Raw genomic sequence first — 23,197 nt, 5'->3', positions numbered from 1 at the left:
CTCAGTGGTTGGGAGAGGTCATCCAGAGTTTTGGAGTTCAGTATCATCTGTGCCCAACTCTACTACTCCTTTCCACCAGAAAATGCCAAGGAAGCCATGCTGTGCCTGAACCGGTGCCTGGAGACATTAATGGGCTGGGATAAGGGTGAACAAACTGAAACTGAATCCAAATAAAACTGAAGTCTTGCATAAGATGGATCCGGAAATAGGGTTACAACTGAAGTTGGATGGGGTCACACTCCCTCTTAAAGCTCAGATTCTCAGTTTGAGGGTGATTCTGGATTCTTCCTTAAACCTGGAAGCACAGGTGGCGGAGGTTACCGGGGTCACTTTTGCACAACTTAAACTGCAACCATTACAGGAAAAATCTGGCCTGGCCACAGTGGCACACGCCATGGTTACATCCCACCTGGACTGCTGTAACATGCTCTATGTGGGGCTGCCTTTGAAAACAGTTCGGAAACTCCCATTTGTTCAAAGATTGATATCTAGGCAGTTGATGGGAGCGAACATAAGACAACACTCTACTCTGGTCTTTAAACAGCTGCACTGGCTCCCTATCAGTTTCCGGGCCCAATTCAAAGTATTGGTGTTGACCTTTAAAGCCCTACATGGCATTTGTCCAGATTACTTGAGAGACTGAGTTCCTCAGTATACCCCAGGGAGACCTCTCAGGTCCAGTGGGGAATTGTTAGTATCCTTTAACATCCAAGACACTCTATACCTGAAGAGTGCTAGAGAGAGATCCTTTTCAGGTGTGGCTCCCTCCTCCTGGAATGCCCTGTCAGATGATATTAGATTTGTATCCTCTCTATTAACATTTAATAAGTGCCTTAAAACCTTCCTGTTCAAGGAAGCCTTTGGGGGATCATAATTCAATGATACTAAATGGCTAGGAAGGCCTATGGGTTTGTTTTATATGATTGGTTTAACATAATGTATTTTATTAAAGTTTAATTAGAGTTTACAGCATGTCTAATATTTATGGGTTTAACTTGGTTTTAACTTTTATATTGTATGTTTTTATATTGTATGTTTTATTGGCTGTAAGCCGCCCTGGGCAGCTTACAGTAGGGGAAAGGTGGAATATAAATTTCTTAAATAAATAAAATAAATAAATACCCCCCCTCCAAAAAGAGAGAGAGAGAGAGAGAGAGAGAGAGAGAGAGAGAGAGAGAGAGAGAGAGAGAGAGAGAGAGAGAGAGAGAGAGAGAGATCACTGCACTGCAAGCGATCTTGTCTAACATTCCTCATTAGGGATAATTTAGTTTTACAAAAGTAAAAGGCACTAATTTTTCACAGCAACTGAAGTTTCACAGAACTTGCCTTTTGTGCTACTTCCAAAACACATCTCTGCCCCTCCCCAAAACTTAGCCATCCAGTCTCATAGCAAAGATGAGAAAATATTTCTGAGGGCCAAATACTTGCAAAGAAGTTTGCTTATTTCAAGATTACCCGAGTCACACAAAATCTCAAGAGGAGTGTGGCATTTTCATGTTTCTATTCAAAATATTTCGTAAATTTGGTGCATCCTCACTAGGTGGCAGTAAATACATCGTTTAGTAAAAGGGTTGTCCTATTTTAAAGTAATTCATTGAATTCCAAGGTCTATTTTTAAATACTGTAATCCTGAAGCTACATTGTTACTGACTCAAAACAAAGTTGCTGTTTTTTTCATCTGATAGAGCTGAAATGTCCTGAACAACAGGAAAACTCTCCAAAAAACCTGAAGCTCTTACTGTCCATTGTTTAACTACCATCAAGTTGACTTTAACTTATAGAGATGCTATGAATGAGAGACCTCTGACTCATACTATCATCAACAGCCCTGAACAGGTCTTGCAGACTTAGGGCTATGGTTTCCTTGATCCGATCCCTCCAGCTGTAATGCCATTGTGATTTTCTACAGGGATGTTCTCCAGGTTGAGTTTTCCCCTATGTAATGTTCATGTATACAGTTGCATCTTTATTGCTTGAAGAATGTGTTTATGTGAACAAACTGTTGGCCTTGCAACATGTGTTGCTCTCCTGCTTCATTTTTTGATGCTAGGCCAAATTTTCCTCAATATTTGGATCTGCACTGTTTCGTACTCTGTATATATATTTCCTATCTCTTGTTTTGCTACATCTAACTTTCTCTTATTTTATGTGAATAAAAGAGATCCTTTGGAGTTGAGAAAAAAAATCTCAACATCAGAAATAATCTCAACATCAAAGGAGTATAAACAAAAAGTGATAATTATCATCATGTTTATGATTTTATATTTTCTCAACTCCAAAGAGTCTCTTTTCACATAAGAGAATGATAATTTAAAATAAATTATAAGGTGATAATATTGTTTCAGTTAATATTCTAGTCTAATTAAAATAATTCTATAAAACCAGCTCTTTCCTTATTGATGGATAATCTTCCAATGGAAACATGAAGTTCAAATTACTGCTAAATATGGCAGAACTTGTCAAAAGATCACTGGCATTAGGAAACACATGGACTAGTAGAATTATCCCAATTTGTCATGACTAAATGGGGATTATGGCAGAATGATAATCCTTACTAAATTGTTAAATCTATTTTAGGCTCTCCCTCTTGATACATATCCAAAACTGTTAGAGGCCTGACAGGATGTGTTTGACCAGCTCATTATGGAAATTAAATAGTCTAGAAGTAGTTTAATATATCATAGTAAACAAAAGGCTAAAAAGGCATTTTCCTGTTCTTCTCTTCTCTTCAGCATAATTGGGAATTCACCAATATTAAAAATACATTGTATAGTTTTTTAAAAAGAGAAATGATAACAAGAAAGAGAAGTCTGAAGTCTGCAGTCAGACAGAATAATAAACCACAATTTAATGTGGCTCTTTATGTGTTGAATGGACTGGCAAGAGACTATTCTTTTCACTTGAACAGTGACTGGGATATTTTTAATGAATCATTCATTATGTAAATGTTGCTTTATTTTTATATATTTTTTTGCCTTCTTATTAACTGTTGATTTAATTTAAATTGGATATATTTATGTGTGTTATTGTTGAGATGATTGTATAATTATATTGTTGTGAACCTCTTCGAGTCCCCTCGGGGAGATGGGGTGGGATACAAATAAAGGTTATCATTATTATTATCCACTATAATGTGCAAGACTGAACTGCATACAGTAGAGAAATGTATATTTTCTGGTGAATTAAGGATCAAGGAAAGTAATGGAATTGGTATTTTAATTAATAATCTGTTTAACTATAGAATAAATAATAGTCCTATTATTATTATTATTATTGTTATTATTATTGTTATTATTATTACAAAGGCTAGGAGCCCCTGGTGGTGCAGTCGGTTAAACCCTTGTGCCGGCAGGACTGATGACTTGAAGGTTGGGTTGCTGACCTGAAGGCTGCCAGTTGGAATCCAACCTAGGGAGGTCGCGGATGAAGTCCCTCTATCAGCTCCAGCTCCATGGGGGGTCATGAGAGAAGCCTCCCACAAAAGGGAAAAAACATCAAAACATCCGGTCATCCCCTGGGTAATGTCCTTGCAGACAGCTAATTCTCTCATACCAGAAGTGACTTGAAGTTTCTCAAGTTGTTCCTGGTGGCCATCTGTTTGGGGCTCTTTGTGCTTTTCCTGCATGGCAGAAGGAGGTTGGACTGGATGGTCCCTAGGGTATTACACTGAAATACTATTAAGTTTGTTGGTTAAAACTGTTCTTCATTTTAAATATTGTATTTTTCTTTCTTTCTTTCTTTCCTTTTTTCGCACTACAAACAAGATATGTACAGATGCATAGGCATTTGTTTATTTTTTAAAAGTAGTTCACACACTCTCCATCTGCTATTGGCTTGACCCAAGTGTGAAATTTTAAAATGCAAAAGTTTGCCCCTGCCTGATATATGTACATTATATATAATAGAATATATACCTAAACATTTCTTGGTGCTCCACAAGAAACTTTTGTTTCAAAAAGGACTCCATGGCTGAAAAAGTCTGAAAACCCCTGATTTAAACAAAGAGTAAGAATAGAGGGCCCTAACATTTTAATACACTTTTAATGATTTTTTAAAAAATTAGTTTTAATGTAATAAAATGTAATGTTATATAGGGAAGCTTTCTGTTTTATTTGTATTTTATTGTTAGCTCTGTTGGGATTTACATGGAATGAATTATTTGTGCCTTATTTTGAAATATCTTAAATGCAAGAATAGTTTGTTTCTTTTTTTTTTCTTTGATAAAAATGTTAGGGACTTTTGCAAAGGGAAGTACATTGAACTTATGGAAATCCAATTCTTCCCCTGCACACACACACACACATACATCGGAAAGATGAAGATGTTTATTGAAAGATTTCAGCAGATCTCACTCGTAGACCCATCACCATATCTTCACAACCCATGTATGGAGAGAAGAAGCGTACTCTGTATGGCTAGGCTCTCTTAGTGGCTTGAGCTTCAGCCACAGAAAGACCCGTCTAATCAGATGCTTCTGGATCCAGGTTTCAGATAATTTTGATATTGTTTAGAGCAAGTTTTTAACTTGGATTACGTGAGCCAAGGGGTTGGGGCTCATAGATGGGAACTGATCACAAAAAGAGGAGTTCCCACCTCCTTCCATTTTTTTCCTATTACTTTAAAGGTTCATTTTTCTGGGGAGGAAGTCAGAGGCTTTCAGCAGAGTCCTTGGCCCTAAAAATCTATGATGTCCTGAGTTCTTGCAAAGGGTAAAGCAAGTTTGCCTACCTCTGGGAAATCCCATGGTAAAGTGGGCTTAAAACAGATATTTATTAATAGATCTGAGTGGTTACAAAGGCAATACCTCTTTCTTAGTTACAGACTATTCTAGGATTTTTACATCTTTCTGAAGTATCAGAAGCCAAGCACAACTCTTTAACTTGGACAGTGTTTGGTGTTGTATAATATGTTTGACATACTTTTTGTCACTTGGTTTGCTTGTCTTGAAATGTCACCGTGCCCCTATTTCTTCTTTTGTTCATTTAAAAAATACTAAAAGTTAGTACATCACAAAGACGCTGTGTGAATGAAATAAATATCCCTTTATAAGTGTATGTCTATATTATGCTTTAAAGGTTTATGATACATCAGGGGTGTTGACAAGCCACAAATTCAAAGCAAATAGTACAAGCCCTTCCCACAAGACAACAGCACCATGATGCCAGGGTACTGAAAACCTCTGGAACCTCTCTGTACCAACTGGCCTTTGCCTTTCCAATTGCTTACTCGCTGCTGCCACAATTGTTACAGTACCCTGTGTGAAACCTCTGCCAGATGGTCCATATTTCCTGTGGCAGAGCTCTTAGCTGGTGGATTGGCTGATGTAGCCAGACCTGCCTGGAGCTCTTGGCTTCATACCAAGCAGTTGCTTGCAATGCTTGCTCCTACCTCCTCCCATTGAGGGACAACCGAGCCCTTTGCATTGGTGAAGTTAGAGATGACTTAACACATGAATGATCTAAACATTTCCAAAGTGTTTTGAGTGCTATGTGCTGTACAGTAAGCACTAAAACCAGTTTTGCTAAATTGAAATAATCTGTGAACATCACTGGAATCAACTTTACAGTATGACTGTCCAAACTATTTTTACGATGAGATTATGGTTGGGCCCAGGGTTTGGATGTCTGGATGCAGACAGACTGCATGTTGTATGAAGTTTCCATAAGATGACACCTCTTTACAGTGATGGAGCTCAAAATAGCTAGTTATTAAAGAGTAAAAATGAAATCACATCTCTCAAAACACAGTAAATGAGTCATAGACTATTTGTGAGGCTTCATTGCCTTTTCAAAAAAATGCACAGCCTTTTGTCTTCATTCAGTGGTGAGCGTGCAAACATTGTGCCTTACTTTGGCACAATGCTGAAAGTATTGCTGCATGCCAGTTCTGTTGAACATGCAAAGCTCTTGCTTCTGTTGACCTTAATGGAGAAGATATTTGTAAAGGAAAATCACTGTTTGGACAAGAATGGTCCAGACATCACAGCCAGCCAAAGCACATGTTTTTTAGTTTTATTTAGTCTGACCATTTACCTCCACTGTATTGTTTGTTTCCTTCTTTTTATTATATTGTTTACAGCCAATTTTTTCAGCAAAGAACTCAAACACCTATCAAGGTGGCGTACCTGGGTTGTTTCATGCTACACGGTTAATGCAGGCAGTCCCCAAGTTACAAACAAGATCGATTCTTTAGGTTTCTTCTTAAGTTGAATTTTTTTGCAAGTCAGAACAGGTACATTTCTAAAGTGTAACTCCAGCTATATACAAACATACATGCATATGCTTTGGATATCATAGGGAAGGGTTAACAGTCCTGTGATGTTTGTTTTGCTGTCTTTGCCCCTGTTGAAAAGATTTTACAGTACTTCAGTTTCTATCCCTGTGATCATTGGATTTTGAAAAAAATAGCTTGTTGTGGAAACAAGGATTGGTGGGAAAAGGGGGTCCCAACTGAAGCTATCACCACCCAAGGGTTGGTGATAGAGCTTCCTTAATTCAAATTGCACTGTTCCGGGGGTTGTTGCTTTGAGAGTTAAAATGGAATCAGAGCACCATAATTTTGTAATGTGAAAGAGTTTCAAATCGTGCTCATTCAGATTCATCAAATGAACTATAATTGTATGCTTGAGCTTATTCTGTGGTTTTTAGTGCTTTCACTGTTAAAGGTGAGTACATTAAGTAAAACGGGAGGAAAATAACTACTATCATTAAAAATTTGTTATTTCATCTTCTAGACTTGCTCCAAAATCCACAAATAAGTTGATTCTGAGTGGAAGAGGTTTAAAAGTATAGAAGATATACATTCTCATTTGTTTTTCCGGAAAGCCATAAGTTTTGGCTAGTTCTCGAAATAAACGGTGAAGAGATTTTGAACATAGATTGCGGCAACATAATCTCATTTTCAGATAGTTTATTTTGTTGCAGAAACAGTGCGGTTCATAAGCTTAGTTCTTGCAAACTATACCTAAAGTTTCAAACTATACCTTAAAAATCAAAATAATTTCATTTAAATTAAAATACTATGAGATAATGTAAAATTGTGTCATATGACATATAGCAGAAAGAAAACGATTGTTTTAACTTCATCAGAATTTTCTTTTAAAGCTAGTTCCTGCTACAATGCAAGATTATAAAGTTAATATTTTCATCTAGTTGCGGCAGATGCATTTATTGTGCAATACTTCTGCAATATTTTAGTTATTACTTTGGAAGCTAGATCCACAAGCTAGCAAAGATTTAGAAGTCTACTAAGCTTGAGCTATTTATCATATTGAAATCAGTGGTTTGCAATGGGCTTAAATCCAAATGCTTTGGAGCAGCTGGTTTTAAATCAACTGCCAAAACTTTTTCATTCCCAACAGATATTGCAGTTTGAAATACTCCTCTGACCAGTCTCACAAAATAGTTGAAGGCTAAGAGGCTTAGATCTTTGTTTTTGTTTTGATCTGAGGAGAAGCACTGTGCACATTCCACACAGAAAAGTAATGTCTAGGATTTGGTAAATCGTTCAGTGAAGCTGACCACAGATATTTAGTGGAGGGGGAGGGTGTATTGAAATGCTGGCAAAATGTAGTTTACTTGCTGCAAGTAGTAGTGCATGTTGTTGGCAGCCAATTGAAATTCTTTCAAAGTCTGATTCAAGGACTTAACCGGGAACAGCAATCCCCAACATTTCATCCATGTGTGTTTTTGCTTGCTGTGTACTGAACGTTTGTCTTCTGATGTAAGATAAAATTCACATCCTAAATTTTAGCTGTTAAATGTAGGATTATATCCACTTGAGAACTTCTGTCTATATTTTAATTTAAGCGATCTTTGGGTGATCTACACTGTAGAATTAATGCAGTTTGACACCACTTTAACTGCCATGGCTCAGTGCTATGGAATCATAAGAGTTGTAGTTTTGCAATATATTTAGCTTTCTCTGCCATAGAGTGCTGGGGCTTCACCAAACTACAAATTCCAGAATTCCATAGCATTAAGCCATGGGGCAATTAAAGTGGTGGCAAATTGTATTACCATATATACTCGAGTATAAACCGACCCGAATATAAGCCGAGGCAACTAATTTTACCACAAAATAACTAGGAAAACATTGGCTCTAGTATAAGCTGAGATACCAATAAAATTACATTAATTGAGGCATCAGTAGTTTAAATGTTTTGAATCTTTACATCAAACTGTAATTTAAGATATGACCGTTCAACTCTGATTAAATCATTATTTTCATCTTCTTGAATGTAAATGTGCTTATGTATCCTTTTAATAATAATAGAGTGAAATAATAAATGTAATAATAATAAATTCAGTAAAATAATACATGTAATAATAAATAGAGTAAAATAAATGTATTAATAAAAATAGCGTAAAATAAATGTAAAAGTAACAATAGAGTAAAATAATAAATGTAATAATAGAGTAAAATAATAAATGTAACAATACTTGTTACGAGTCAGACGCAAGCCAATATAAAAAACTCAGTTTATTGCAAAACAACACAAAAGAGCCTAGAAAGTAACCAAAAAGGGCTCAAAACACTTTCTCTTCAGTGTGAAATAACAATGTCCAAAAAGAACTCAAAAAACCTCAACTTGGGATATAATCCAGATTATCCTGGAAAATAATCCGGATTAAAACAAATTACGCCAAAATGGCTGGAAACTCGCTCCACCTAGTCGTTGGAGCTTAGCAAACACAGGAAAGCAACCAGCAACAACCCCCAGCGGCCACACCATCCCCCAAAACGTCCTTGAAGCCAATCTGCGTCGTAAAGGAGAAGTCACAGGCATCGAGTTCCAGTCCGCGTCGTTAGGAAGAAGTCACAGGCATCGAGTTCCAATCCGCATCGTTAGGGAGAAGTCCCAATCACTGAATTCCAATCCAAGGTCAATCACAAAGAGCCAAAGCGACGGAGGCAAGCCGGCAGGTCCCAAAGCAGTCTTCCAAACACGTCTTCTGAAACAGAGATCCCGAAAGCGGCCAACAAACACCTTGCCGATTGCAAGGTTACATTAGCAACAAACTTACTTTTATTCACAAGTCCTCCTCTGAGCTTGAGCCAGCTAACGCCCTATCGACAGCTGAACCTTGTTGCTGCAAATCCTCATCGGAGCTGGAGTAGGCCAACGCCCCACCAATCCCTCCTCCAACTGCTGACCTTCTACGATCTCTCCAGCCAGTCCACCTTCTATCCAAACCCATAACTCCCTGAGATCCAGCTGTATTTTTGCTGTGCCATCCCTCAAATGTATCACTGCTTGTGGGTTCCTCAAAAACATCCCGTATATCTTGAACCCTAGTCCAATCTATCATTTCATTCCCAGAGTCCGATATCTCATCCTCCTGACTCCCAGCCCCATAATCTTCTTCAAAACCCTCAAAAGATTCATCATCAGTGGGTTCCATAAGTATTTCCCGGATTCTCTTCCTTTGTTGCTCCTCATCGGAGTCTTGCTCACGAGCAGTCTTCCTGCCTCTTCTAACACAACTAGTAGTATCTCTACTCAAAGGCTCCATCACAACAATACCAATAATAGAGAGAAAAATAAATATACCATATATACTTGAGTATAAGCCGACCTGAATATAAGCCCATCAGAACCCTCACCCAAGTATAAGCCAGGTTTTTTTTTCAGTCCTAAAAAAGGACTGAAAAACTAGGCTTATACTCAGGTATATACAGTAATTCAAAAATGTTGAGCAAGTTTTAGATTCAGGGAAAAACTTTTGGGCAGTGGGGCAAATTTTACTGCCTTGAACTGTAGTAGCCTCCTGATGCACAAGAAGTGATGTGACATTTTCTGTCCCCGTTTTTTTCCAATTCACAGCTGAAAATGAAAGTTTGAAAGGCTTGCATATTCTGAGAGTTGGGAAGGATGTAACCACCATATTCGTGGGTAGTTTTTAGTAATTTGATGAAGATTTAAGACAGAAAATCACATGTGGTTCAGAGATTTATGAGGGGTGGTTTCAGGAGCTGCTAAAGTGGATTGGGGACTAAAACAATTTATGTGGAAGTCTTTATTTCAAAATAAGAACTAAGCTTGAAAAAGTTTTATTACAGTTCCCAGAATCCGCTAGACAGATGTCTTAAACCTATGCATCTATATGGGTATTAGATTATGCTTTTTAAAGCAAATACCATATTTCCTACATAATAGTCACATTTTTTCCCCTTTTTTTCCAAAAAGGGGGTGGGTGCAGCTACTACTCAAGGAAATTTTTTTTGTTTTTGTTTTTTGTTTTGTTTTGTTTTTTTGTTTTTTTGTTTTGTTTTTTGCAGCTATGGGGGCTTCCCTTGGCTACCAAGCAGGAAAATCCCTGTAGCTGCGAAGCCACCCATTGCTGCCAGCCAAGAGAGGCCCTGCAGCTCTCTCCCCTATGAACTAAGGAAGGCTGTTGAGATAATTATCCAAACAGACTAATAACCAAGCAGATGGTACATACATGTAACTTATCCTTTACTTTCCAGAAAATTGTGGGACATACTTTCCAGAGGTGAAAAGCAATCCAGAAAAATATATACAGTATTGTCCTGATTCTGTGAAAAAGTGGCTAAGAAGACTGAAGGACAATGGGAAGATTCTTCTTTTAATCACTAGCTCGCACAGTGACTACTGTAGACTTTTATGTGAGCATACCTTAGGGTAAGTATAACATATCCATAAAGAATTGTTTAACTGAAGCCTCTGCATTACAGATCCTATACATCAGGGGTCCCCAAACTAAGGCCCGGGGGCCGGATGCGGCCCTCCAGGGTCATTTACCTGGCCCCCGCCTTCATTTATAATATAATATTTTTATATCCGTTTTAATAGTATAATATATTGTATATACATATGATATTGATAATAATATCATTTTATACAATATAATACTAATAATATTACCATATAATAATATTAATTATATGTTATATATTACACATAATATTACAGTATACTGGTATAATTCAATATAGTAATATATAATGCTAATATAATAATAATAATAATAATTTTATTCTTATACCTCGCCCCATCTCCCCGAAGGGACTCGGGGCGGCTTATATATTGTGCTATGCGAATAATATAATATATCATATGTACATACAGCTTCTGAGTCCCCTTCGTGGTGAGAAGGGCGGGATATAAATGTAGTAAATAAATGTAGTAAATGAATAAATAAATAATTTTGGACTTAGGCTCGCCCAAAGTCTGAAATGACTTGAAGACACACAACAACAACAACAACAACAACAATCCTAATTAACTTGACTATCTCATTGGCCAGAAGCAGGCCCACACTTCCTATTGAAATCCTGATAGGTTTATGTTGGTTAAAATTATTTTCACTTTTAAATATTGTATTGGTCTTTCATTGTTATTGTTGTTGTTTTGCAATACAAATAAGACATGTGCAGTGTGCATAGGAATTTGTTCATAGTTTTTAAAAAATATAGTCCGGCCCTCCAACGGACCGAGGGACCGTGAACTGGCCCCCTGTTTAAAAAGTTTGGGGACCCCTGCTATACATGGTAATTAATGTTAGAAACTAGCAACTGACTACTTCTGAGTATCAAAAATGTATAAATAGATGATATAGGGCGATTAGACCTATTACACTCTTGAAAGCTAAAATCAGAAGACTCAGGGAATATCTTCCAACTGATGCTTCAGATCTATTTTGTTGATTTATTTATTTCTTAAAAATTAGGTACAGCAGTATACATCTGTCCTTTTTATAGTTTTTCTCAGTTGCTGTAAACATATTCATTACCAGGCCATCAAGAAACTTTTTGCAAATGTCGAGCTACAGTTCAGCCTCTGTGTATGTCCCATCCATGCAGAAAAGTGTGTGTTAGTGGGGAGGGCCTGGTGTCAATTCTGGACTATTAGGATTCTCAATAGGCCACATAAGCAAAGAAAAGGCACAACCAAATTGAATTAGAAGTGTCTTTTTTGTCCATTTCTGTTTCTTGCCCACCCCTACCATGCCATTTTCTGTCATCAGGGAAATTGTCTCTCCACCTTTAAATAAAGACAGTTGCTGAGTTACTTCCCTCCAAATCATAGTTGAGAATAGGATGGGAAGGAAAATTCACCTCTGAGAATTATCATGGGGGAAATGTGTCTCCACTGAAGCTTTATCACCAATCCATGTTTCCACAACAACCCAAACTTTTCAAAACCCAATTGTCACAGGGACAAAAGGTGAGGTGAAATCTTCTAAACAGGGGCACAGACAGCAAAACAAATGTTATAGGGGTGTCAACCCTGTTGTGCATAAGCAGATATCAGTCAATTCTAATGCAAAGACACACAAACAAGAGGAAAAGGAACAAAAAATCTTTACTCTTGTCAGCAGAGATACAAAATAAAATAGATGAACAAACTTACACAGTCCTAGTAAGTAACGCAGAGTAAAATCCAAATAAAGGAGTAGAACATAAAACAACCAAATAGCTATTCCATCATAGCAAAGAGCATTGCTGTTAAGTCCTTATTAATTCAGCATCTCCCAAACTGTATTCTAACATCCATACAGTTATACCCCACCGGGTGTGGACCAAGCTTACCTAATAACCTACATCAGCAGCTGCTCATAATAATTAACACCATAAGGTTTTCTTTAACACACATATATACCTGATCCTGTTACTACTTACTGTAACACCCCTCCTTGTGTTAAATAAAACCTTTATAAATCAAACTCAAATATTTCCAAATCACCTAGAACTTGGCTATGTTTCTGTGCTCCTAGTGGCTTAGTTAATATGTCAGCTAGTTCTGTGAAGTATCACAATATGTCAGAGAAATTTTCCCATCTTTCACAGCATCCCTGACACAATTATATTTTATGTCCACATGTTTACTTCTTTGTTTGACCCTTGCTTGTGTAGCCATCAAAATACAAGTTTGGTTGCCTTCAAAAATATTTGTTGGTTCTTCAACAGGAATCAGTAGATCTTTCAACAGTTGTTTCAAGGCAGAGATAAAGCACCAAACTCGGCTTCACTCGAACTCAGGGCTACAAAACTTTGTTTCTTAGATTTCCAATCTATGACAGTGCCACTAAACTTAAACAAAACTCCAGTAGTTGACTTCCTGTCCGGGCTGTTTCCAAAATCACTATTCACATAGCTTTCTAGAGTCAGTGAATCATCAGGATTCAAAACTAAACAAAAATTTGGTTTTTTTTTTTTTTTTCAAATATCTCAATAGTCACTTGAGACCATTCCACGCTGCTGTGGTTGTATTACTTGAGTACCTACTCAAGAAATTAACAGAAAAAGCAATATCAACTTGGGTGTAATTACTAATATACAATAATTGTCCAATTACACTTTTGAATAAATCCTTTTTAATGGGCTTGAGTTAAACTTAAAAAATGTAACTGTTTCGACATACATACAAATTCAACTTAAGAAGAAATCTGACGAAGCTACCTTGTCTGTAACCAGGCCTGTAGCGAGGGGGGGGGTGGTTAGGGGTTCAGCCCCCCCCCCAAATTTTTCAGGTTATAAAAAAAAACCTGGTTTACTCATGAATTTTAACTGGTTAACCAAATCCCCATGCTAAATCTATGAGACGCAAAACATTAAGAGTCCCTCCAGGCACTATCTCAAGCAGATATTGACAGGTTTGTAGCGGGGGTGGGGGTGCTAGGGGTTCACATCCCCCCCCCCAAATTTTCAACCCAACCCCCCCAAATTTTTTTTCTGGCTACGGCCCTGTCTGTAATTCTAGGACTGACTGACTGTACACAAAACTGCTCCTCCTGGAAGCTTCCAAGCGGAGAAACAGTATTTTCTCATTTTCTCAGTGTGGAGTTTGTCAGAAGCGCTTTTGAAAGTTCTGCAGAACAATCTTGAGGGCTACTTGCAGACCGTTTAGTGCACTTTGTCCAGCCCTGGCACATGCTTGGCAGGATTTTAACCTGTACTTTGGCTTAAGATAGACACTCATCTGTGCCTCAAAAACTGCCTTTTAAATGTCACAGCCACCTGTGATTGAACAAGGGGATAACTGTTAGTTTAGTAAACTACCTGGCAGATTCATGGTTAATTGTAAAGTCAGGAGTAACTAAGCAGTACATAAGTTCTGAGTAAATCACACAGTAATGAATGGGACCTTTGAGCAATTAAGAATAGGCTGCAGTGGGGATGATGTAATGCAGCATGTGAATGGTTAAGGAGAATATAAATTAAGCAAGCAACCACAGCATGAGGGCTTCTCATGTATCCTGGAGAGTTTAGGGCTTCCTAAAAATAGACATTGTGCATTTCCCTATAGAAGAGAGTTTGGTGTGTTTAATTTGATTCTGTGAATTTGGGGATCAAATGTTGCTTTAAGACTGAAGGCACAGTAAAAATTACACTGTAAGTAATTATTTATTTATTGTGTCAGAAGTGAATTGAGGATACAGTTATAATGAATTTTAAAACACAAACAAAGGTAAAAACTTGGCATTATACTAGATTTCCTTTGATCAGAAGCTGGCCACTTGGAGTGCCTCTGGGGTCACTGTAAAAAGGTCCTACATAGTGCATGTGGCATGGCTCAGATTGTGTTGTACGTAGTTAGTGGTCTGTGGTTTTCTCTTCTCCACACTTGCATGTGTGGACGCCACTTTGTATCCCCATTTCCTAAGATTGGCTCTGCATCTCCTGATGCCAGAGTGCAGTCTGTTCAGCGCCTTCCAAGTTGCCCAGTCTTCTGGTGCCTAGGAGGGGAGTTTCTCATCTGGTATCAGCCATGGATTGAGGTTCCATGTTTTAGCCTGCCACTTTTGGACTCTTGCTTGCTGAGGTGTTCCTACGAGTATCTCTGTAGATCTTAGGAAGCTGTTTCTAGATTTAAGGCTTTGGTATGCTGGCTGATATCTGAACAATGTGATGCGGCAGCTAAAAAAGCCAATGGGATTTTGGCCTGCATAAATAGGAATATAGTGTCTAGATCCAGGGAAGTCATGCTACCCCTCTATTCTGCCTTGGTCAGACCACACCTGGAATATTGTGTCCAATTCTGGGCACCACAATTGAAGGGAGATGTTGACAAGCTGGAATGTGTCCAGAGGAGGGTGACTAAAAGGATCAAGGGTCTGGAGAACAAGTCCTATGAGGAGCAGCTTAAAGAGCTGGGCATGTTTAGCCTGCAGAAGAGAAGGTTGAGAGGAGACATGATAGCCATGTATCAATATGTGAGGGGAAGTCATAGGGAGAAGGGAGCAGGGTTGTTCTCTGCTGCCCTGGAGACTAGGGCGAGGAACAATGGCTTTAAACTACAGGAAAGGAGATTTCACCTGAACATCAGGAAAACATTCCTAACGGTGAGAGCTGTTCGGCAGTGAAACCTTCTGCTCTGAACTGTGGTGGAGGCTCCTTCTTTGGAGACTTTTAAGCAGAGACTGGATGGCCATCTGTCGGGGGTGCTTTGAATGCAATTTTCCTTTATCTTGGCAGGGGGTTGGACTGGATGTCCCATGAGGTTTCTTCCAACTCTATTTTCTATATATATACTAGCTGTGCCCGGCCACGTGTTGCTGTGGCATTGTCTGGTGGTGTTGGTGAGAACTTGTTGAGGTAGTGGTGGTATTGAATGTCTGTTGTATGATTGTCTTTATGTTTAGTATGCATTTGGTTGTTTGTGTACTGTGAAAGTGGGGAGGGTAGAGGGGGGGGTCTATGTCCCTGTGTAGTATTGTATAGTATTTATACGTTGTCCATGTGTTGTGAATGCTTGGATTGTGTCCTGCTGCATAGTAGAAAGGGTTGGGCTGGATGGCCCTTAGGGGTCTCTCCAAACTCTTGGATTCTATGCTTCTATTATTATTATTATTATTATTATTATTATTATTATTATTACTATTATTACTATTATCTTCATCATCATTATTATGTAGATGAAGTGCTTGGATTGTGTCCTCCTGCATGGTAGAAGGAAGTTGATCTGGATGATCCTTAGGGGTCACTCCAAACCTTAGGATTGTGTGATGTTGTTGTTGTTGTTAGTAGTAGTAGTAGTAGTAGTAGTAGTATTGAGAGGCTGGGTGACCATCTGTTGGGAGTGCTTGGATTGTGTCCTGCATTGCAGAACTGGGTTGGACTGGATGGCCTTTAGGGATGTCTCCTAACTGTCTGATGCTATGATTCGATTTGTATTATTACTGTGCAGATCTTGGATGGCCATCTGTCAGGAGTGCTTGGTTTGTGTCGTCCTGCATGGTAGAAGGAAGTTGAACTGGATGATCCTTAGGGGTGTCTCCTAACCTTATGATTATATGATATTCTTATTCTTATTCTTATTATCGAGAGGCAGGGTGGCCATCTGTTGGGCGTGCTTGGATTGTGTCCTCCATGGCAGAATTGGGTTGGACTGGATTACCACAGTAATTATTTCATATTACAGTAGAATCTCACTTATCCAACATTCGCTTATCCAGTGTTCTGGATTATCCAATGCAGTCTGCCTTTTAGTAGTCAATGTTTTTGTAGTCAATATTTTAAATTCATTGTGATATTTTGGTGCTAAATTTGTAAATACAGTAATTACAACATAGCATTACTGAGCATTGAACTACTTTTTCTGTCAAATTTGTTGTATAACATGATGTTTGGTGCTTAATTTGTATAATCATTACCTAATTTGATGTTTAATTGGCTTTTCCTGAATCCCTTCTTATTATCCAACATATTCACTTATCCAACGTTCTGCCAGCCTGTTTATGTTGGATAAGTGAGACTCTACTGTATATTTATAATCTTATATTATCTGCTTAGAATTGGATTATATGAGGCCCCTTCTACACAGCTGTATAAAATGCACACTGAAGTGAATTATCTGGCAGTGTGGACTCAAGATAATCCAGTTCAAAGCAGATAATATGAGATTATAAATGGGTAATATAGCTGTGTGGAAGGGCCTTGAGTCTATACTGCCATATAATCTAGTTCAAATCAGATAATCTGTATCTTATAGGCAGTGTGGAAGAGGCCTAAGGCCTAACTGGGCCTGTCCCCTGGGCTGAGTAGGTTGCTAGGAGACCAAGTGGGCAGAGTTTAGCCTTGTAACTGGCAGAAATTGGATAAAAAACAATTATTCCTCTCCTTCTAATTAGGGCTTTATTTTTCTTTTCTTTTTGTTGTATGAACGTAGAGGCATAGATGAACTTGGAACTTGCGTTACCAAGTTTAGTGTTTCTGGGATGTGTAGTTTTGTTGTTTTGTCCTAGGCCGAAATTTTTTTATCCTTTTATATATATAGATAAATGTTCTGACAGTTTTTCCCTTAACTTAAACAGCAAAACTACTGGAGCCAATAACACCAAATTTGGCAACAAAAGACAATCATTTGGTCTGTGTTTTTACATAAAAAAACCAATACCATACTACATGGAAATGACAGTAAAAACTCAAAAACGCAACACTGCATTCTACGCACATGCAGAGCAGCCCCCCCACCCCACCCCAAGAAACAAATACATCACTCCGAGGCTGACGCAACACCACCTGAAACCCAAGGGAGCAGTTAAAACCGTTACTGTCCTGGCCTCGAGAGCGGATTACAAGTGGTCACGACGTCCCAGGCGCCTTACCCCTCAGGAAAAAGCATCCACTGAGAGAGAAGACAGTACAGGTGGCAGGTGAGCAGGCCATGGCCATGCTTCCTTCTTCCTTCTGTCTGTCCTTCCCTCCGTGGCCTCCATCGCTCTGGAGAGGAGGAAAAAGAGAGAAGCAAGTCCAGCGAGAGGGGGGGAGACAAAAGCCCTTCCTTCCCTTTCCCTTGCTCTCTCCGCCCTCAGAGGCCAGCGGGCAAAAGGAGGCTTGAACAGACTCCCAAATGAGGGCAGGCAAAGAGAGACCCTGCCTTCAGAAATGGCCACCAAAATCCCTCACACAAACATTATAATATATACCAGGCATGTGCAAACATAGGCCCTCTTGGTGTTATGGACTTCAACTCCCACAATTCCTAACAGCCAGAATTGTGGGAGTTGAAGTTCAAAACACCAATAGGGCCCAAGTTAGCCCATGCCTGGTAATTACAGATAAAATATACACAAATATATGCACAAAACCTGGCTCCCCACCATTAAAAGACTCTAAACCCAGGACAGTGAATACAGAACAACACTTTGAAAATGGGAATTCCAGGCAGGAAACAATCAGGGCCAGCTAACACCTCCCAACAAAATATTCCCCCCAGGCACGAAGCAGCCAAGCTTTGAAGCTGCAAGGCCGTTACATGTTAATCTCAAGGTGTTTAATTATAACATTCATTCTTGCTTCCAACAGAAAAGAGTGCTTTCTCCCACCCTGGACATTATTCCACAGGTATATAAACCACACTTGCCTGGCTGGTTCTTACCTACGGAAATCCATTGCAAATGAACAAAACTTGCCTCCCACCATTAAAAGACCCTAAAACCTGGGCAGTGAATAAAGAACAACACTCTGAAAACGGGAATTCCAGGCAGGAAACAACCAGGGCCAGCTGACACCTCCCAACAAAATATTCCCCCAGGCAGGAAGCAGCCAGGCTTTGGAGCTGCAAGGCCATTAATGCCTACCTGCTGTTAGGAATGGTGGGAGTTGAAGTCCAAAAGACCTGGAGGGCCCAACAAATGCCGCAAGCCCCTACCGTCTCACATAACATTATAATATAGACCAGGCATGGGCAAACTTAGGCCCTCCTAGTGTTTCGGACTTCAACTCACACAATTCCTAACAGCCGGAATTGTGAGAGTTGAAGTCCAAAACACCAAGAAGGGCCCAAGTTAGTCCATGCCTGGTAATTACAGATAAAATATACACAAATATGTGCACAAAACTTGACTCCCACTATTTAAAAAAAAAAACAGAACAGTACATGAAGAACACACTCTGAAAACAGGGGAATTCCTGACAGGAAACAATCTGGGCCAATTAACACCTCCCAAAAAAGGATTCCCCAGAGAGGAAGCAGCCACACTATGAAGCTGCAAGGCCATTACATGCTAATCAAGGTGACTAATTCCAGCATTCATACCTGCTGCACCGAGACTTTCCACTGTATTCCAGCTCACCAAACAAGGATTCCCATAAGAAGAAAACAGCCAGGTTTTGAGCCTGCAAAGCTATTTACTCCTATTCCACCTGGCCAACAAATGATTCCCATAAGCCACAGCAACGAATGGCCGGGAAAAGCTAGTTATTCTATATTCTATGATTCTATGAAAAGAGGATGGGCCAGATATGTCAGTGCTTGGTCCTTTCATTATAGGCTGTTACTTCCCAACAGATGTCAGGTGGTACAATACTGTAATGGCTAAATACTATAATTTCTCCAGTGGTGTAGGACGTAGCCTATGATAATGCAACATGTCTCATTAAGGGCCACATCCACTGTTTTAACGTGGTGAGATGTATTTCACACTAGGCATGCATATTCAGTAGCATAGTAGCAAAGCACAAAGGCAGGTATCTTCACTATATTGGGTTGTGATCCCCAGGTTGTGCTGGTCAGCTTTCATATGATATTATTTCTAGCACTGTAAGTAGTGAGAGGAAATACTGTGTATATATTGTACAAACTGTGTATATTTTGGTTTATGGATAAGGATAAAAATCCTTCCTGGTTGGAATGAAAACAATATCTGCTGTTTGTTTAATGTACTCCAGAGTTACTAAGAATATCAGTGCTCACTTCTACTGCGTAGCCTAAAGATTAATATAGTGTTTAAGAACTAGAAAATTATCCAACAATCACAATCTTTTATATACAGGAGAAACCATGTTAGAGAAAATAATCCATTTTATGCAGCAATTTCCACCAGATTCTAAGTGTAGCAGCAACTTGGATTTGGTGAATGCGAGGAAAGAGTAGTTTTTTGTTTCTCTGTGTCAAATGTCAATGGTCTCATCTACACAGATGCTATAATGCAGCTGTAAGCCGGCTTCGGGTCTGATATCTACAAAATGTTCACCCCCAATGCAACCTACAACATGTGGCTCTCTAGGTGCTGATATCAACATTAGACACATTTCCACACCAGTTTATAAGTTTGATATTCAATTGAGGATTTGAGGCCTAGTGAAGTTGCGAGTCAGTTTTTAGTAAAATTGATTATGGCATTTATTTTAATTCTGTTGTCTTTAACTGGTTTGAAAGTGATGTCACTAATTGCATCTAATATTTTATCTTTTAATATGTAATAAATAAACATACTTTTATTTCTTTTTTATTGGTACAGGAATGATTTTGCAGACCTTTTTGACATCATTATTTCAAATGCCCTGAAACCAGGTTTCTTCTCTCAGTCACCGAATCAAAGACCTTTCCGAACTCTTGGTAGGTTGGAAAAATACTTAAATGGTTAAATTGCATTAAGACAGGAGGGGGCATATCTTTTCAAAATCAAAATAGAGCCTAGAAAACTCATGCCAATGGAAGTGATAAAGAGTGTTACAGTTCTAGAAAATGTTATAATCAGTTTGACTTACGCATTTTCACTTTGGAGCAGCCCTTAATTGTGGGCAGAAAAGATTAGAGTTCAGCAATAATTTTGTCCTTCTAACCCTTGTTGGATCTGTTCAGTTTCATGTTCCGTAGTATAAGCAAAATTTTGCTCTATTTTCACATAAGTAAATTTGCAGGCATGGGAAATCTTTATAAAAAAGGATTTTTTGTCAGATGTTAGTTAAGATATGCCTATGGTACTGTGTAGCAAGTGAAAATGTGAAAATTAATTGTGTATTGTTTTAAAGTTATTTAAAATAACAACACAAACCTAGATTTTTGGGCTTTATGGAAATGTTTGTCCTGCTTATTTTGATTTGAATGTTCAGTCACACATTTCCTATAGTAATAAGTCATGATATTCTTAAAACCACAAGACACTGACTTAGGAGCAGGAATCCAGATACAATTTACATTTAAAAAATGATGATACTGGAATTACAGTAATAATATCAGCCTCCATTTAAAATTATCTTCAGTATATCTGGAATTTTGCCTGATGTTTCTTTGCCGCTTCCGTTTAGAGGGGAAAGGAGAGATTGATAAAGATTACAGTGGAAACGATGATGATATAGATGCTCAGCATTTGTACTTCTTTGACTAGTCAAAGTAGTAACTATGTTTTCTTCCTCACTTCTGTGCAAGCTATATTTAATGAAGGTGGGAAAAATGTTAAACATGTAGTTTGATTTTACTGTTTTTAAAGTAAGCATGTAGTTTGATTTTAGGTAAAGGCAAAGGTTTTCCCCTGACATTAAGTCTAGTCATGTCCGACTCTGGAGGTTGGTGCTCATCTCCATTTCTAAGCTGAAGAGCAGGCATTGTCCGTAGACACCTCCAAGGTCATGTGGCCGACATGACTGCATGGAGCTCTGTTACCTTCCTGCCGAAGTGGTACATATTGATCTACTCACATTTGCATGTTTTTGAACTGCTAGATTGGCAAAAGCTGGGGCTAACAGAGGGAACTCACCCCGCTCCCCGAATTCGAACTGCCAACCTTTTGGTCAGCAAGTTCAGCAGCTCAGAGGTTTAATCTGCTGTGCCACCAGGGGGCTCCTATTTTATTTATTTTTTTACTTACTATTGATTTTACTTTTTTTGAAAGGAGATTCTTTGTTGAGTTGGAGGGAGGGGACCAGCTATATAAATAGGAAAAAATAAGTATTTCATCCCCATCCCCTGGCTTGCCTTGGCATACACAAAACATGGTGCATTGACAATTTCGCAGACTTGGAGGCCCATTGATGTCTTCCACACATGAATGTGGAAGACACTTAACTCCAGCATCTAGGGAAGTTAATTCGTGTCCTGAGAGCCAGGATTCTTTGAAGGAAAGTTGTAGATGATGTGTGTATATAAGGTAGACATAGACCTCCTGTTTCATGTTAACAACATGGAACAGAGCACTGGACCATTAGTGGTGAAGGAAATTGCTTCTCAACCTCAAATATGGTGATCGGTCAAGTTCTGAGCAGAGACCAAAAACTGTATATTTTGCCTTCCAACAGTCTAGCAGTCTACTTAACCTAGTATGCCAAACACTGTGATGACCCATGGGCCTTGTAGTCCTGCTCAGGACATTGTAATTCCTGATGAAGATGAAAACTTGGGTTTTTTACCTTCCCAGTCTGAACTGGATTCCTCTCAGCCAGATCTTTCCCAGGCAGATCTGGGAACCTTGCACCTGCAAGAAAGTTGTCTCCCAGAAGTATGTCAAACAAGCCCAGAGCCTACTTCTCCCGTGTTCTTGCGCCGGGAGTTTTGTAAACAACAGAGAAGTTTGGAATCAGCTTCGCGCAGGAGTGCGAGGATTGCAGCTAAGAATGTGGCCAATTAAGACTGCTTCTCGTGAGAATCTTTGGGGAGTCTCACATCTGGTCTCAGAGTTTAGCTTTCGGTTCTGATTCCCAGAGAACTGCTTCGGCGGGAAAGTTAGACTCTATTTAGGTGTTTTACCCGCGTAGTAACTTCGCGGAGTCAATTCGTCAGCCTACGGAGCGAGTTGTGTCTGGACAGCGCGCTCCGATTCAAGCCTCGCTCCTGCTCAAGCCTTGCCTTGCTATCCAGCCTTCGCCTTGCTTCCCAGCCTTTGTTTATCTACGGACTTTGCCTTGTTTCCCAGGATCAATCCTTGCCTTGTTCCACGGATTTTATCAAGTTATTCCACGGACCTTGTTCTTGTTCTTAGTTACCTTGTTCCACGTTCAAGCCTTGTTTCAAGTATCAAGTTATTTCCTAGCCTCGCTCAAGTTTCATGGACTAAAGGACCTTGTCATCTCCCCTCACTTTGCTTGGCAAAGTGAGTGTTTCGGTTATTGGATTACAACTTTGGACCTTAATATTTCTTATTGGACATTGCTTTTTTGGACTAATTCTGACCTTTCCTGAAAGGTCTAATTCTGGACTATTTTCTACACTTGTTTTTATTAACTTTATATATTCCTTCAATAAAGATATTAGATAGATTCTGGCCTCTGTGTATGGTTATTGGTGCTCTGCAGCCTGGGTCGTGACAGTTTGACTCCGCCCCCCTAAGCACCAATTAACCTCGGCCAGAATGTCTACCGGAGTCGTACCTGGGCCGAGCGGCCAGCCGATTACCTACACCATCGACAAGGATGAGGTGGACCGAATCCGTGATAAGCTCAATGCACAGGATGGAGAAATAAGGGGTTTGAAGGAACGCGGAATTCGTCTTCCGGCCATGGCGTTGCCAAC

At 39.1% G+C, this 23,197-nt stretch overlaps 2 protein-coding genes across 2 annotated transcripts in view; one reads left to right on the top strand and one right to left on the bottom strand.

Annotated features, from left to right (window-relative positions):
* col10a1 (collagen type X alpha 1 chain) overlaps positions 1–17,799 on the bottom strand; it is a 100,837-nt gene extending 83,038 nt beyond the window's left edge. Inside the window, exon 1 of the mRNA XM_016997748.2 lies at positions 17,574–17,799. The gene's annotated coding sequence lies outside the window, so the exon portion shown is untranslated. The remainder of the gene's footprint in view (positions 1–17,573) is intronic.
* The window catches only part of nt5dc1 (5'-nucleotidase domain containing 1), a 198,515-nt gene that overhangs the window by 109,150 nt on the left and 66,168 nt on the right, over positions 1–23,197 (top strand). The window contains exons 7-8 of the mRNA XM_003215606.4: positions 10,471–10,645; positions 20,211–20,308. Of these exons, the coding sequence (XP_003215654.3) occupies positions 10,471–10,645; positions 20,211–20,308 (273 nt within the window). The remainder of the gene's footprint in view (positions 1–10,470; positions 10,646–20,210; positions 20,309–23,197) is intronic.

Source organism: Anolis carolinensis, chromosome 1 (genome assembly GCF_035594765.1).
Source record: "Anolis carolinensis isolate JA03-04 chromosome 1, rAnoCar3.1.pri, whole genome shotgun sequence".
NCBI classification, from domain to species: domain Eukaryota; kingdom Metazoa; phylum Chordata; class Lepidosauria; order Squamata; family Dactyloidae; genus Anolis; species Anolis carolinensis.
Note: the sequence above shows the minus strand (reverse complement) of the source record. Positions and strands in the feature narration are given on the sequence as shown.